General features: G+C 39.1%; 1 protein-coding gene across 1 annotated transcript in view; it reads left to right on the forward strand.

Annotated features, from left to right (window-relative positions):
* Positions 1-487: 487 nt before the first annotated feature.
* Positions 488-18,665, forward strand: part of M1AP (meiosis 1 associated protein) — a gene marked incomplete at both ends in the record, with an annotated part of 58,967 nt that continues 40,789 nt past the window's right edge. The window contains 3 exons of the mRNA XM_080684950.1: positions 488-727; positions 11,249-11,434; positions 13,002-13,170. Of these exons, the coding sequence (XP_080541076.1) occupies positions 488-727; positions 11,249-11,434; positions 13,002-13,170 (595 nt within the window). The remainder of the gene's footprint in view (positions 728-11,248; positions 11,435-13,001; positions 13,171-18,665) is intronic.

Genomic DNA, 18,665 nt, shown 5'->3' on the forward strand with positions numbered 1-18,665 from the left:
TACTCTCCGTCTCTATGGATTTGACTGTTCTGAACATTGCACAGAAATGGAATTATACCTTAAAAAAAAAAAATAAGATGGGGTAGCCTGCCTAGAAAAGCTTGAGTTAGTACCCAGTGACTTCTTTTTTTTTTTTAATATATTTTATTGATTTTATACAGAGAGGAAGGGAGAGGGATAAAGAGTTTGAAACATCAATGAGAGAGAAACATCGATCAGCTGCCCCTTGTACACCCCCTCTTGGGGATGTGCCCACAACCAAGGTACATGTCCTTGACCGGAATCGAACCTGGGACCCTTCAGCCCGCAGGCCGACACTCTATCCACTGAGCCAAACCGGTTAGGGCCCCAGTGACTTCTTTTTGGACTTTCTGTTTCAACAGAGCATATAATTCAGTTTTACAAACGCCAGTGATTTCTCTTTCTTCCCTATAGGTGTAGAGAATATCAAGGTGGTGGCTACAGTTCCACCTCTGGTCTGACTGCCATGTATCATGGGCGAACTACTGGTAAAGGGCCCTCCACTCCCTCACAGATTTACCAGCAACCTCCGAGGCTTCTCATTGTGCATATCTCTCTGCCATCCTGGGCTGACATCTGCTCCAACCTCTGTGAGGCTATGCAGAACTTTTTCTCTCTAGCCTGCAGCTTGATGGGCCCCAGCCGCATGTCCCTTTTCAGCTTATACATGGTGCAAAATCAACACGAGTGCATCCTCCCATTTGTGGTGAGTATATCTGTATTTGTTCATTTTATCCTAAAAGTAAATATGAGGTTTCTGCTGCAGAAACCTCATATCACAGTTATTATTACTTACAGCAATAGTTGTGCCTGTTCCCATGCCGCATACCCCACAAGCAACACAATGAAAGCCAGATGTCATCCTGCACATAAGGGAATTTTATATGCAAAAGAGAAACTCCAAAATTATTAATATTGGAGTTTAAATAGTCCACATCTTTCCCCCTCCACTCCTGGGAAAAACCTTGGCATTTACAGCCCTCTGGAATATAAGCAACTGACTTCTTTTATACCCCTTTGAAATGCAAACACAGGGAAACAAGTCTAAATTTCTTCAGATGTCTTTGGCTCTTCAAGTAAATAGCCAAGACTTATCCTTTAACCCAGGTTTCAATGTTCTTTGCTCAGACATTCCTAACTGTGCAGAAACCTGAAAATAAGTTCTCTACAGTTTCACACAAGACTCAAGTGAAACTCCCTAAGGTTTCAAAAGACAAAGGCAGGCCAGGGGCTGTGCTTTTATAAAGCTCCCTCACACATACACAACTTTCTCTCCTCCTGAAACAAATCTAAATCATCACTTTCTCCCCTATACAAAGTTCACAATCACAGGGATCAGAAAGACTTCAGAGATTCTAGTGCATCCCCTTTCTGAGACAGCTTGCTACTAGGATAATAAGAGAAGGTCTACGGGGGATCCAGGACTTTTATTCCTACTTGGTGGAAACAAGACCTCCTCCCCTAGTGTCCATGGAATTGGTGTAGGAGCCTGGACTCCCCGCCTCCTACCCAACATTAAAAAGTTATCTCTGCCCCTAAGGTGGTGTCAGAGGAGGCAGAGTGGGGAGCAGCAATGAGGTACCTTTTTACTTCCAAGACAGGGTGGTATCAATGAAGGACTAGTGGAAAGGCAGGATTTTCATGCCCACCTGATAGTAAAGAAGCTTCTCCATCCCCTGATAGTCAATGGGGGCCATGTAGAGAGACTGGTAACAAGGTACCTTCCCTTCTGGGTTGTAATCAGAGGCCAAATGGAGTTACATCCCACTTGGCAATAATTATCTAGAAAGCTCACTTTCCCCCTTGGCAGAGTATCAGAGGAGGCCTGCTAAAGCAGAAGATCTAAATAAGATCCAGGGTCTTATAACATAATACCCCAAATGTCCATAATACAATTTTTAAAAAAAGGTCACTCATCATATCAAGAACCAGGAAAATCTCAACTTGAATGAAAAGACTACAATACTGAAATGACACAGATGTTGAAATTATTTTTAAAAAGATTTTAAAGCAGCTAGTGTAAAAAATGCTTTAACAAGCAGTTATGAACATGCTTGAAACAAATGGATAAATAGTGCATCTCATCAAAGTAAGAGAAGTACAGAGAAGAACCAAATAGAAATTTTAGAACCAAAAAATTCAATAACCAAAATCTGAAAAAATAAAATCGTCAATGGATGGGCTCAACAAAGAATGGAGAGGTCAGAGGAAAGAATCAATGAATTTGAAAGTAGAATCAAAATTACCCAATCTGAGTGCTCGCTTCGGCAGCACATATGCTAAAATTGGAACGATACAGAGAAGATTAGCATGGCCCCTGCACAAAGATGACACACAAATTTGTAAAGCGTTCTATATTTTTAAAAAAAATTACCCAATCTGAGCAACAGAGAGAAAATAGATTTTTTTTTATTGTCTAAAGTTTTACATATGTCTCCTTTTTCCCCGATTGACCCTACCCGCCCCCAGCCATTCCCACCCCAGTCAAGCCCCCACTGCCCCAGGAAAATAGTTTTTTTTAAATGAACAAAGCCACAGGGATCTGTGATATAGAAGATCTACCATTCACATCATCCAATAGAAAAGGGGAAGAAGGGTAGGGCTGAAAAAATTATTCAAAGAAATAATTATTGGAAATTTCCCAAATTTGGCAAAAGTTATAAACCTAAATATTCAAGAGACTGGTAAGTTTCAAACAGATAAATACAAATAAATCTGTTCTAAGACACATCATAATCAAACTTCTAAAGACTAAAGGCAAACTCTTGAAAGCAGAGTACTGACACCTTACATATAGGAGGGTGGAGGAGAGACAAGTAACAATAGATTTATTTTCATCAGAAATCATGGAGGCCAAAGGAAGTATAGCATTTTTCAATGTGAAAGAAAAGAACCATTAACCTAGAACTCTGTATCCAATGAAAATATCTTTAAGGAATGAATCAGAAATAGAGATATTCTCAGATTAAGGAAATACAACTGATTTTGTATATTGCTCTATCCTATTATCTTGCTGATTCCCTTGTTAGTTCTGTGAAGGCTTTTCTTTTTTTTGGTAGATTCTTTGGGATTTTCTATATAAACCATCATGTCCCCAACGAATTTCTTTCCTTCCAATCTGTATGCCTTTTATTTCATTTTCTTATCAATACTTAAATGTTCCTTAAGACTTATAGTATTATCCTATATAATAAAAGGGTAATATGTAAATCGACCAAACAGCAGAATGACCGGTCGCTATGATGTGCACTGACCACCAGGGGGCATACGCTCAATGCAGGAGCTTCCCCCTGGTGGTCAGTGCACTCCCACAGGGGGAGTACCGCTCAGCCACAAGCCGGGCTGACAGCTGTCGAGCACAGCAGCAGTGACAGGAGCCTCTCCCGCCTCTGTGGCAGCACTAAGGATGTCCAACTGACAGCAGTAGCGGGCCTAAGCCATCAGTCAGACATCCCCTGAGGGCTCCTGGACTGCTAAAGGGCTCAGGCCAGGCTGAGGGGACCTCCCCTAGTGCATGAATGTCATGCACCAGGCCTCTAGTGTTAAATAAGAGTGGCAAGCACAGACATCTTAGCCTCAGTCCCAATTTTAAAGGTAAAATATTGTCTTTTACCCATTAATATAATGTTAGCTGCTGAACTTTTTATCAAATGCTTATTCTGCTTCAGTTGATATGATCATGTGATTTTTCTCCAGCCTTTTAATATGATGAATTACTTTAATCATTTTCAAGTTTTGAAACAGTCTTGCATCCCTAAAATAAACCTCACTTTATTATAGTACTAGAGGCCCGGTGCACATATTCATGCACGGGTGGGGTCCCTCGGCCTGGCCAGCGATTGAGGCCAATCAGGGGGGCTAGCCAGCCAGGGGAGAGGTACCGTGGGGAGGAAAGACCATGGGAGGTTGGCTGTGGGAGCACACTGATCACCAGGGGACAGCTCCTGTGTTGGGCATCTGCCCCCTGGTGGTCAGTGCCCAGCATAGTGACTGGTTGACCAGTTGTTCCGGTTGTTCCAGTCGTTCGGTCTTAACAGTTGCTTAGGCTTTTATATATATAGATGGTTTGTAATTCTTTATTAATTATATTTATTAATATTGTTTTAATATTCTTTTTAAAATCTATATTTATGAGTAATATTGGCCTTTAGTTTTCTTTCTTTATACTCTCTTTGTTTTTGGTATTAGGGTAATAACTGGCCTCATAAAATGAGTTGGTAACAGTTTCCTTTCCTTATATTTTCTGGAAAAGATTGTATAGAATTGATATTAATTCTTCTTTAAACATTTGGTACAATTCTCCAGTAAAACCACCCAGGCCTAGAAATTACTTTTTCAGGAGTTTTAAATTTCTTATATAGTGATAGGGCTATTTAAATTATTTATTTCATATTAGATTGTGGTACTTGGTGCTTTTCAAGAAATTAGTCCACTTCTTCTAGGTATTCATATTAATATATACAGACTTGTTTATAGTATTCTCTTATTATCCTTCATATGTCTACTAGGTCTGTAAGAACACTCCTGGTTTCATTCCTGATATTGATGTTATATTTTCTCTCTTTATTTTCCTTTGTCTATCTTGCTAGAGGTTTGTCAATTTTATTAATCATTTCAAAGAATTAGCTTTTTGTTTCATCAATCTTCTGTTTTCAATTTCATTGACTTATACTCTTTATTGTTTTCTACCTTCTGCTTGTTTTGGGTTTACTTTGCTATTCCTTTTTGAGTTTCTTGAAGTAGAGAGCTTATATTACTAGCTTGAAACTTTTTCTCTTCTAACTTAGTGTTATAAAATATCCTCCTATTATATAGCTAACAGTAATCAAGATTGTGTTGTATTGGTGGAAGAATAGATACATGGATCAAAGGAACAAAACAGAGAACACAAAAATAGATCCAATGAAATATATACAACTCATTTTTTATGAAGATGCAAAAGCAGTCCAATGTACAAAGAATAGCTTTTTCAACAAATGGTGTTGTAGCAGTGGGACACCCAGGAAAAAAAATAAATAAACCTGAACCTAAACCTCTTATTTATTTTAAAATTAGCTGAAAATAGGTTATAGATTTAAATGTAAAACTAAAACTTTTAGAAGAAAACATAGGAGGAAATCTTCAGGACCTAGAGCTTGGTGAAGATTCCTAGACATGACACAAAAGCACTATTCATAAAAAAAAAAACTTGACAAATTGGACTTAATCAAGATTAAAAACCTTTGCTCTGCAAAAGATTCTGTCAAGAGAATAAAAAGACAAGCTCCAGCCGAAACCGGTTTGGCTCAGTGGATAGAGCGTCGGCCTGCGGACTGAAGGGTCCCGGGTTCGATTCCGGTCAAGGGCATGTACCTTGGTTGCGGGCACATCCCCAGTGTGGAGTGTGCAGGAGGCAGCTGATCGATGCTTCTCTCTCATCGATGTTTCTAGCTTTCTATCCCTCTCCCTTCCTCTCTGTAAAATATCAATAAAATATATTAAAAAAAAAAAAAAAAAAAAAAGACAAGCTCCAGACTGGAAGAAAATATTTCCAAATCACGAATTTGACAAAGGACTCATATTTAGAACATACAAGAAGTCTCAACACAACATTAAAAAGAAATCTAATTCAAAAGTGGGCAAAACAGAGAGAAACCAAGATGGCGGCATAGGTAAACACCTAAACTGCTGCCTCGCACAACAATTTCAAAACTACAACTAAAAACAAAACAGACATCATCCAGAACCACAGGAAGGCTGACTGCGTGGAAATTCTACAACTAGAAGGAAAGAGAAAAGCACACTGAGACTCAGAGGAGCTGCAGGAAGCAGAGGTACTGAGACGCGCACACAGAGAGGACTGGCAACTGAGTGCGTGGCTGGCTTTCTCAAGCTGGGGGGAGACAAAAGCTCCCGACTGCACTGAACTCCAGTTCCAGGCGAGACTGGGGACCCAGACTCATTCGGGGAGAAATTGGACTGTCCGGCAGCGGGCAGAACTCGAGGGCAGCTTTCTCTCAGAAGTGCTTGCAGCGATTACCACGGGACACTGAGACACAGGGGCCTATTAGGGCAGAGCTGACGGGAAACCAATGCTGTCTGCTCCGCCCTAAGACTCCGCCCCATCCAAGCTGAGCATAGAGGCTTTTGCAAGTCTTTTCTCATAGGGGTGTCTCCAGCATAGAAGTTCTTCCATTATAGACACACCTGATCCTCACAGCCAATTGGCCTGTAGGTCAATTCCTCCCAGTGATACCAACAACAATCAAGGCTTAACTACAACAAGACTGTGCACACAGAACACAAAGGGGTGCACCAAGAGTGTCCACCTCAGGTAACTGGGGAGGCTGAGCCACTGGGCCCTAGAGGACACCTAGCACACAAAGCCACTCTATCAACTCTGGGAAGCAGCCAAAATGTGGAGAGAAAGAAACAGATCACAAATGAAAGAAATGGAGGAAAGCAAACGACTGAATATAGAGTTCAAAACCACGGTTATAAGGTTTTTCAAGAATTTTCTAGAAAAGGCCGATAAATTTAGTGAGACCCTTGAGGATATGAAAAAGGACCAACTAGAAATTAAGCATACACTGACTGAAATAAAAAATATTATACAGAGATCTAACAGCAGACTAGAGGATTGCAAGAATCAAGTCAAAGATTTGAAATACGAAGAAGCAAAAAAGACTCAGCCAGAAAAGCAAAAAGAAAAAAGAATCCAAAAATTTGAAGATAGTGTAAGGAGCCTCTGGGACAACTTCAAGCGTACCAACATCCGAATTATGGGGGTGCCAGAAGAAGACAGAGAGCAAGATACTGAAAACCTATTTGAAGAAATAATGACAGAAAACTCCCCCTACCTGATGAAAGAAATAGACTTACAAGTCCAGGAAGCACAGAGAACCCCAAACAAAAGGAATCCAAAGAGGACCACACCAAGACACATCATAATTAAAATGCCAAGAGCAAAAGACAAAGAGAGAATATTAAAAGCAGCAAGAGAAAAACAGTTAGTTACCCACAAGGGAGCACCCATAGGACTGTCAGCTGATTTCTCACCAGAAACTATGCAGGCCAGAAGGGAGTGGCAAGAAATATTCAAAGTGATGAATAGCAAGAACCTACAACCAAGATTACTCTACCCAGCAAAGCTATCATTCAGAATTGAAGGGCAGATAAAGAGCTTCACAGATAAGAAAAAGCTAAAGGAGTTTATCACCACCAAACCAGTATTATATGAAATGCTGAAAGGTATTCTTAAAGAAGAGGAAGAAGAAAAAAGTAAAGATAAAAATTATGAACAACAAATACATATCTATCAACAAGTGAATCTAAAAATCAAGTGAATAAAAAAATCTGATGAACAGAATAAACTGGTGAATATAATAGAATCAGAGGCATAGAAAGGGAGTGGACTGATAATTCTCAGGGGGAACGGGGTGTGGGGGGTGGGGGAAGAGACTGGACAAAAATCGTACACCTATGGATGAGGACAGTGGGGAGGGGCTAAGGGCAGAGGGTGGGGTGGGAACTGGGTGGAGGGGAGCTATGAGGGAAAATAGAGGAACAATTGTAATAATCTGAACAATAAAGATTTATTAAATTTTTAAAAAGTGGGCAAAATACATGAAGAGAAATTTCAATGAAGAGACTATATAGGTGGCAAATGAGCACATAAAAAGATATTCGACATCACTAGCCATTAGGCAAATGCAAATTAAGACCATGATGATATAATACTACACACCTATTAGAACAGCTAAAATAAAAAAATAGTAACACTGCCAAATGCTGTCAAGGATTCAGAGAACCTGGATCTCCCATTCATTGCTGCTGAAAATATAAACTGGCACAGCTATTCTGGAAAATAGTTTGTAATATTCTTAAGAATCTAAACATACCCTTACTTTATAACACCGAAATTGCACTTTGGGACATTTATCCCAGAAAAATTAAAATTTACATCTACACAAAAACACATATTTAAATATTAACAATAGCTTCATTTGTAATAGCCAGAAACTTGAAACAACCTAAGAGTCCCTTAATAGATTAATGATTAAACAAACTAATATATCCATACCATAGAATACTACTCAGCAATAAAAAGAAATGAACTATTGACACATACAACTTGGATGGATCTTGAGAGCATTATGCTGAGTGAAAAAAAAAAAAAAAGCCAATCTCATATGGTCACACACATTAAATTCTATTTATATAACTCTCCCAAAATGACAAAATTATAAAGAATAAGAACAGGTTAATGGTTGCCAAGGATTATGAATGGGAGGGGCTGGAGGTGTTACCAGGAACCCCTGCCCACCTTGGGCTCAGCTGCCTGTTGCTGTGTCCAATAACAAAGGCAGTGTTGAATCATATGGGCGTTTATTAAGAAGGCTAGCCAACCAAGAAGACAGGCGCTTACAAGCATCAAATCCTGCCTTCCCAGCCAAGGTGCAGGGAACAAGATTATAAAGGGGAAGGGGCCAGGGTGAGGAATGCAGCTATGTGCAGGCCTGGGGATTCGCAGACATCAGTTACTGTAATTAGTCATCAGGCTATGAGATGATGTTTTGACACCTGGTGGGTTGGCCTGACAATGTTTATCGGTTCTGCTTGCTGGATTCACAGCTGAGTTACCTCAATTGCTTTGCACAGGCCTTGAAAAGAAAACTTTAAGAAAATCTTAACTCCCTATTCACATATGAGAAACTTAACCCCCTATTCACATAAGTATATGTGTTCTAAGATTTAAAATAATATGATTACTTTTCAGATTAATTCAGGTGCTCTATCTATTAGATTATAAGTCCCCCTATCAGAGGTAACTATAAAAGCATAGCACAAGAGAGAGCTTTGTGGTGAGGGAATAATTCTGTATCTTGACTGAGGTGGTGATTACACGAATCTACAGATGTGATAATATGATATAGAACCCTATGCACACATTGTACTAAGGTCAATTTCTTGGTTTTAAAATTGTGCTCTAGTTATGTAAGATGTAACCACTGGAAGAAACTGGGTGAAGGTTACACAAGTTCCTTATGTACGTGTGTTTTTTTTTTAGTTTTGTGTAAATCTATAGTTATTTCAAAATAAAAAGTTAAAGAAAAGCAAAGTTAACATTACACACTCACTAGAATGGCAGCAATTTAAAAGACAGGCAATACTAACAGGCAATACCAAGTGTTGGTGAGAATGAGGGAAAACGTTAATCCTCACTCATTGCTGATGGGAAGGTTAAATGATACAATCGCTTTGGAAAATAGTTTGTCAATTTCTTAAAAAGTTAAATATATACCTTCTATATAACCCAACAATTCCAACCCAGGAATCTACCCGACAGAAATAAAAACATGCATTCACACAAATAAATATACATGAATATTCATGGCAGCATTATTCATAATAGCCTCAAACTGGAAACAGAATGTCTGTTAACTGGTAAATGGGTAAGTAAATTGTATAACTCTGACTGTATATAACCCACTGTTTATATCCCACGACTATACTGAGGACAGAGTGAAAGTAATACTGACGTTTCTGGCCATGTGGCAGATATGTTCTTCTATTGTGCCATTTTCCTTGTGCATGTCTTTCCCATGAACATATTTGCCTGTGATATCTATCTTCACTCAGGCAATAGGGGTAGAGAAAAGTAGAGAGTGACCTGGAAGGACAAAATGGAAGATATCCAGCATAAGAGGCTTTTTGAGAAATGAGCTCATGTTCCAAACTAAGGTAAAAGGATTTTTCTCCCCCTCCTCAATTGACTAAGTAATATGCATCTGGCACTCCTCAGTACATCTGGCCCTGGATGAATCCTTTGATCCCTTAGTTACTGTATTAGGAGAGGCAGACTATTCTGGACCAAAAACCTCTGACTGGTATCTCAGGAAAAATTACAAGCCACTTTTTTTTCCTAAAAAAACCCAATAAACTCAAACCTGGTTAAATGCTCAAGAAAATCACTGAACAATGCCATTACCTTATGTATAGAACAATTGAATCTTTGGTTAAGGAAGAATGCTACTTTAAACCCATTGCCTCTGACCTATATAAGCATCAGACATTTCCTATCTGCAGAGTTAGCTCAAAATATAAAAGGAGAACGATGTCAAGTAGGAGACTTGCCCAAACTGAAAACCTCAACATAACTCCTCATATTTAATTTATGAGTATAATCAAATAATACTGAACTTTTTATAAGGAATCATGAAAGAGGAATCATAATTAAAATATTAGAATTCCTTTTATATCCATTGACATTAATATAAATAAATCTGACCAAAGTGATTAATCTTCTCTTAAAGCAGTTTCAGAAGAATTCCCTTACTGTGAAGATCTTACCAATTCTTTTTTTTTTTATTTTTTTTAAATTACAGTTTACATTCAATATTATTTTGTATTAGTTTTAGTTAGGTATACAGCATAGTGGTTAGATAAGCACATACTTTGCAAAGTGTTCCTCCGATATTTCCAGTACCCACCTGGCACCATACAGAGTTATGTATGACCTACAATGAGGTTTTGGACTAATTTGGCTATCCTTCCCATCTACTCCCACCCCACACCTGCTATTGATGCTTGGAATTTCTTCAAGTAGTGTCACAAATTTTCATTTCACATTTATTCAAAATGCATATATCCTTAGGAGATGTAACATTGACCTAGAATCAGATTATATTAGAACACTTCCTGATAGCAAGTTTTTATAAAGGAGGGTGAGGAGAACCAAGAAGTTTATCTCTTGGCTTCTTCAGCTGACTGCAGACGAAACCAAACATCTCTTACTTACTGAAGTAGTCCTGAGGAGCAGATTAGGTAGGACCTTATCAGTTATGAAATTATCAACCACATCAAAATCCTCATTTCTGGAAAAACACTCTTGAATAAAGAAGCTGCCACTGCTTAGACTGACTGAGAAATAAAGACAATGTTTAAGAGTAGCCTTGCTAAGCCTCCAATTTGCAGGCCACCACAAAGTAAAACTAAGTAGTAACAACTGGACCTTCCTTTCCTGTTTCTGGTAACTCCACATAATTAAAGCCCTTTGGCTGCAAATTTTCGTTCTTCTGGTATAGGGAAGATTTGAGTGTAGTGCATAGTAGGCATTCAGTTAATGTTGATCAAATAAACAGAAGGGACTCCTGAAGAGAAATAAATGATAATGAAGTTAGACTCCCAATTAATCTGAAACCTGGGTCACTAAAGATTTGTATCTTTGATTCATTTTTCTCTGCAGCAAGTGAAAGGGAACTTTGCCAGGCTGCAGACCTGCATCTCAGAGATCCGCACATTACAGAGAGAAGGTTGTTTCAGACCACAAGGTACTTCTCTGCAGCTGGCAGTAGAAGATGGGCTCCAGCAATTCAAACAGTACAGCAGACATGTGACCACAGGCGCAGCTCTGACCTACACTTCCCTGGAGGTAGGAGATGCTGGTCTCAGGATCTAAGCCATCTTCCTATTTCAGTCCACTTAAATGCGTCCTTATTTATCATTCTTATATTGTTCTATGTTTCATTCACATTGAATGTCATTTTCAAGACTAGGTTTTCAGCTTCCTGCAGGCAGGAGATATGGTCCCTTTGTCCTGTAACCTGTGCAATTCTTAATACACAGCTAGGTAGAGAGAGGAGCTCTAAAAATGGGGACTACAGCCCTGGCCGGTTTGGCTCAGTGGATAGAGCGTCGGCCTGCAGACTCAACGGTCCCGGGTTCGATTCCGGTCAAGGGCATGTACCTTGGTTGCGGTAGAGGATGTGCAGGAGGCAGCTGATTGGTGTTTCTCTCTCATCGACGTTTCTAACTCTCTCTCCCTCTCCCTTCCTCTCTGTAAAAAGTCAATAAAAGATATTTTAAAATGGGGACTACAGTGAATTATAAGGGAAAACTGAAATCAGATAAAATCTAAATACGCCATCTGCCTTTGGATTTTTGGAACTTGTAAAGCAATCATTAAATTGCCTACATGGCTGTCTATATTTATACATTCTGGGTACCCTTAAGAACTTAATCAAATCTTAGCACCAAAATGAGTAACTTTTCTTGGGATTAGCAAATGTGGAAGTGTAAAAATTTCTAAAATTCTGATGCCAGACTGAGACAATCTTAAAAATATAATTAAGTTATCACTGCATACTGCACTGAGTGTGTGAGTATGAGTTAAAAACACTTTCAGTCTCTGGTAACCTCAGGCATCAAACAGATTTTTTAAAACAGTTTAAAAAATAATTGTGCTTTCATCTGCATCTCTCTTCCTCAATCAAAATGTCTAAGTACAAAAAAGAATTGCCTCCCAGAATTTCAAATTTAAGACAAAACAGCTAATAAAAACAGAGTATATTCATTGAAGTAGAATCAAATATTCACATTATACACAAACACCACAATATTTCTTCAGGTCAGATATATTGATCAAAGATGAATACATTTTTTTCATTTATCTTTATTGTTGAACGTATTACAGATGTCTCCCTTTTTCCCCCCATTGATCCCCTCCACGCTGAATACATTTTAGAGTTAAGAGCAAAAGAAATAGCGCAGCTGGATCCAGGTTGAACAAGGAAAGAAATCTACATGGAAGCGCCACTGTGAAAAAGTAGCATGTAGGCTCTCTGCTATTTCGTTCATATTTATTGAGTGGAATTTAAGGATCCAATGTTCTTTATTTCCTCATAAAGTCAAGGCATTTTGAGTAGGACAGACGCTAGTGCTTCAAGATATCTGAAAAAAAAAAAAACTAAAACGAGGGGGATGACCTCACCTGTTTCTGTCTAGGGTAGGCTCACCCTGTTTGGAAGGGTCCGTGATGATCTCAAAATAATATGTCAAATGAAATTTGATTTGTAGGTTACAATTAAGCCTCTTCTTTGCCCTGAAGACAATAGCCACTACCACAGATTTCTCCTGTGTTTATTCTCTAAATCCAACCTATGTTTCTCACTCTGTACACCAGGGAAAGCAGACACATTGATTTGTGGATTTATTTCCAGATTACTATTCTGACTTCCCAGCCTGGAAAAGAAGTGGTCAAACAATTGGAGAAAGGATTGAAAGATACAGACCTAGTCAGGGTCAGGAGGCTTCAGGTGGTTGAGATCACGAAGGAAGCCCTAGAATATACGGACTCAGCATCCCCTATTGAAGAGTCCAGCAATGATGGTAAGAATTAAATGGAAAGATAAAAAGAAGGTAAGAATTTTAATGAGCAGTGTTTTACAGGTCAGGAAGGTTATTTTCCATGGTCTTTTTATGTTCTTAAGTAAAATGAAGCCAACAGATTTCACTGTGGGTCAGACATGTGTTTCTAGGTGTTAGAGCTAAATTGTAATCATATTTTTAATTTCAGAAACAATATATGTTCATGTAAAGCCTGAAATATAATAGGTATAAAAAGTAAAAATTCTTGCCCTAGCTGGTTTGGCTCAGTGGATAGAGCGTCAGCCTGCGGACTGAAGGGTCCCAGGTTCGATTCTGGTCAGGGGCATGTACCTGAGTTGCAGGCTTGATCCCCATTAGGGGACGTGCAGGAGGCAGCCAATCAATGATTCTCTCTCATCATTGATGTTTCTATCTCTCTTTCCCTCTCCCTTTCTCTCTGAAATCAATAAAGATATATTAAAAAAAAAAAAAAGTAAAAATTCTTTCCTCCTCTAATCACTTTTATGAAATTCAGGTAGTCCTCCCAATTTTCCTTTAGATCAGGGGTGGAGAATCTTTTTTCTGCCAAGGGCCATTTGGTTATTTATAACATCATTCGTGGGCCACACAAAATTATCAACTTAATAATTAGCCTGCTATATTTGGTCAAACATTTAATTAACTCACTCCTAATGCCTTTGGAGGGCCAGACCAAATAATTTTGTGGGCCTTATATGGCCCACAGGCCAGATGTTTCCCACCCCTGCTTTAGATAGACATTCATGTATACACATTTGTCTCTGGGTATCTGCAGGTTATTAGTTCCAGAATCTCCATGCACACCTAAACCTGCAGATGCTTAAGTCCCTTATGTAAAGTCATATAGAATTTGTATATAACCTATGCACATCCACCAGAATAATTTACATCATTTCTAGATTATTTATAATACCTAATACAATGTAAATGCTATGTAAATAGTTGTTATACTGTATTGTTTAGGGCGGTGGTCGGCAAACCGCGTCTCGCAAGCCACGTGCGGCTCTTTGGCCCCTTGAGTGTGGCTCTTCCACAAAATACCACAGCCTGGGCAAGTCTATTTTGAAGAAGTGGCGTTAGAAGAAGTTTAAGTTTTAAAAATTTGGCTCTCAAAAGAAATTTCAATCATTGTACTGTTGATATTTGGCTCTGTTGACTAATGAGTTTGCCGACCACTGGTTTAGGGAATACTAATCAAAAAGAAAAGTATGGCCCTAGCCAGTTTGGCTTTGTGGGTAGAGCACTGGCCTGTAGACCGAAAGGTCCCAGGTTCAATTCCGGTCAAGGGCATGTACTTTGGTTGTAGGCTCCTCCCCAGGCCCGGGCCCGGGCACTGGTTGGGGCTCATGCAGGAGGCAACCAATCAATGTGTTTCTCTCACATCAATATTTCTCTCTGTCTTTCCCTCTCTCTTCCACTCTCTCTAAAAATCAATGGAAAATTTCCTCAGTGAGGATTAAAAAAAAAAAAAAAGGAAGATAAGTCTATACATGTTCAGTATAGATGAAACCGTAATAGGCATAACTACATAAGATGTCAAAAACAATGTAACTTTTTTCTCATACATTTTCAATCCACTTGGTTGAATCCACTGATACAAAACCTGTGGATATGGAGGGCCAACTGTATTTAACATTTTACTGGGATAGTTACATACATATTATTCTACTTTAGTATTTTAAGCAGCTATCTATGTTAGATATCTATGTTAGATATCTATAAGATGATCTGTCTCATTTTTTACTGGCTACATGATTTTTTTGCTGTGTGATTGGACCATGATTTATTTGTTAATCACTTATTAATGAACAATTTGCTTTATTACATTTTGCTATTAATCAATGCTGTATGAACAGACTTTTATGCAAGGTTGGGTTCATGGGCTTATGGCCAGCACAGCCTCACAGGGCCCTGCACTCATTAAAGCCCTATGCTTAGGATTTAATGCTCTTAGTTTGCTGTCATGGCATCCTTAATAATTTTTATCTTTGATTCATGATTTGTAAGTGAAGTTTGATGGAACAATGAAGCAGGTGCCATAGGATTAGAGTTTTGGCTCACACACACACCCTTTCTCTACGTCCCTCCCTCCTCTGCAGAATGGGTTCTCAGTCACCAGCTTCCCAGTCCTGGTATCCACTACCTGTCCACCCCCAAGCAGCAACCACTGGCATCCAGGTCCCTGTCAATAAATCCTACATAAATCACCCATAATCCTACACTTCCAAAAGTAAAAACAAATCTTCAAACCGAGTCTTAAAGGACAGTAGGAAGTAGCCAAGCAGAAGAAGAGGAAAGGGGCACTCAAACAGGGGACCCAGGAACATGAGAAAGCAAGATGAGTCAAACTTGCAGAGACGTGCCCATGGTTCCCTATGACTGGAACTTCATCGGGCAGAGGTGGAAATGAGGCTATAAAGGTAGGCAAGGATTAGATCAAGAAGAGCCATATATGCCCTAAGTCCATCTAAGACAATGGAAATTTATTAAAATATTTTAGTCATGCCAAAACCGGTTTGGCTCAGTGGATAGAGCGTCGGCCTGCGGACTCAAGGGTCCCGGGTTCGATTCCGGTCAAGGGCATGTACCTTGGTTGCGGGCACATCCCCAGTAGGGGGCGTGCAAGAGGCAGCTGATCGATGTTTCTCTTTCATCGATGTTTCTAACTCTCTATCCCTCCTCTCCCTTCCGCTCTGTAAAAAATCAATAAAATATATTTAAAAAAAAAAAATAAATAAATAAATAAAATAAAATATTTTAGTCAGGAAGTCAAGTAGAGATTCCCAAATTATGGAGTTTAAGAGGTTCTTAACTAGTTTTAATTTAGCTAACAGTCAAGTTATAGTTTACCCTCTAGCAGTCCTGTCTAGTTGTATTGGCCTTCTCCAAGGTTATGCACACAGGAAGGTGCCCACTGTTCTGATACCGTTGATCTCTTCCTGGTCCAAATGGATAATCTTACTTTGCCCTTTACCCCCTAATTAGTCAGGTGGTTGGCAACTAGATTCCTGTCAGATTCTGACACATGTGGATCCTTCCAGCATCATGAGACCACTGACATTATTCTGATCAGGGAGGGAGCGTGAGTAATCAGCCTTAGCTGTGTGGTGATTAGCTCTCCCCTACTGCACACACTCTACTTTCCTCAAGTCAGTCTCCTCTGCCCTTCTTTCTCTCTCCATCCCTCCATTCACAGTAGCCTTTTCCTCTGAATTCCCTCTTCTTTCCTCTAAATTCCTTCCCTTATCTTCTTCTAGCCAAATCCTCCCCATCATTTAAGGCCTAATTCACACTTGTGACTACCGTATTGATTTTCCTTTCCTTAGAACAACCACATCACTTGTGGTCTGCACCATACAATTTACACTTTACAGTATATACAGTATAAACAATATATAGAATTGTTTACCACTGTGTTATAGTATGATAATTTTGCCTTCTCTCCTAAAATTGTAAAATACTTAATATCTTTTCTTTCTGCATTAATTAGAAATTTGTCTTACTCATTTTTGTGTCCTACAGTGTAGCATATACTAGATTATCAGTAGATAACTGTTGAATGAATTGATGACAATGATACCTGTGGAGACTGTATCTGCCCAGCATCCCCTTCAGCCCCTATCTCTAGTAACACTTCTACCTTTCTGATCACAGAGTGAGCCATGACCCAAGTGAGGCAATCATAGTTCCCCATCCTCCATTCATAGTCCTTCCCAGTGGGTTCTCAAACTGAATTTGTGAGTAAGAAACTTTTTCTTCCTCTTTGGCCATGAACAGATCAGGCATGGACTATGCCATTTTCTCCCTTCAGTGACTATACCCAGAAAGAACTTATCTCTAACAGAGCTCGGAGTACTCTGAGGCTGCCTGATGCCTTTATTTAGAATTGATAGTGGCTAGAGATGTATAGAAGAGCTTTTAAATGCAGGAAAGCGGCTTTCTACTTTGTGTCACTGCTGATGATTCTTCCAGTAACTTCCTATTTGCTTATAAATAATACAGCATCCCACAAATTGCTTGTAATTCCTCTTTGTGGGGTAAGTGTACAAATGACTCATGGCTTGAAATCTTCCTGCTTTGCCTGTACTTGCCTTATAATTAATTCCTTTATTCTGTTATGTTTTGTTTCGTCTTGGTGTCCTTATCAAGAGACTAGCAACATTAGCTTCTCTCATTCTCAGAAGGACGCATGACCTGGAATTAGGTTGCCTAAGTCTAAATTTCAGTTCTATCACGTTCTAGCTAATGTGACTTTGCGCAAGGTACTCAGCCTATCTAAGCCTTAGCTATTAATTCCTACCCCATGCAGTTGTTGTGGGGATTAATGAGATCACGCATGTATGTTAATTACTTAGTACATCATAAGTTCTCAGTACAAGTTAGCTATTGTTATTAATATTTTCAAAGTTTTTTGTATATAGATGGTATAATATTTCTGAGATTTTTTATTTTTAATTTTAAATATACTTTTATTGATTTTGAGAGGAAAGGAGAGGGAGAGAGAGATAGAAACATTAATGATGAGAGAGAATCATTGATCAGCTGCCTCCTTTACACCCCCTACTGGGGATCGAGCCCACAACCCAGCATGTGCCCTGACTGGGAATGGAACCATGACCTCCTGGTTCATAGGCTGATGCTCAACCACTCAGAAACACCAGCCAGCCTCTGAGATTATTTTAATAGCTAGGTCCCAATTGGACTATGAGTTACCTGAGGATATGACTATGTCTTAAATATCTTTGCATCACCAGCATATATCATTCTACCTGGCACATAATATACTCTCAATAAATGTTTGTTGAATAAATAAATGAATGGCTAAAAAAAATCAAATGATTTGGGAAAGGCCATGGTCATTCTCTTTGACGCCAACTCAAATAGTTAGGGACATATCGCAATCACCCATAGCTTCCCTTTGTAGCCCATGAACATCATGAATTGATTCAAACACTTCCTGAATCTATTACATATAATTTTTAAACTCAGATAACCATGATCATCAATTAAATAAAAATGGTCTATGCTCTACTTTTAAAAGAAAGAAAACATGTTACAAGGAAATGTTGATATTGCAGATAAATTTAAAAAGTAACTATGAGACTGTATCCTTTGGTCTAAATTCCCTCTTCTTGAGTACAGCTCTCTACAGTGAGAACTAATCATTACAGAGATGACTTGCAGACTCTAAAAGACCCAGAATCATAAAAGAAAAAGTGAACTTTGAAATTAAGAAAGTAGCCCTGACCGGTTTGGCTCAGTGGATAGAGCGTCGGCCTGCGGATGCAAGGGTCCCAGGTTCGATTCCGGTCAGGGGCATGTACCTTGGTTGCAGGCACATCCCCAGTGGGAAGTGTGCAGGAGGCAGCTGATCGATGTTTCTCTCTCATCGATGTTTCTAGCTCTCTATCCCTCTCCCTTCCTCTCTGTGAAAAATCAATAAAATATATTAAAAAAAAAAAAAGAAATTAAGAAAG

Source organism: Plecotus auritus (genome assembly GCF_963455305.1).
Source record: "Plecotus auritus genome assembly, chromosome: 8".
NCBI classification, from domain to species: Eukaryota; Metazoa; Chordata; class Mammalia; order Chiroptera; family Vespertilionidae; genus Plecotus; species Plecotus auritus.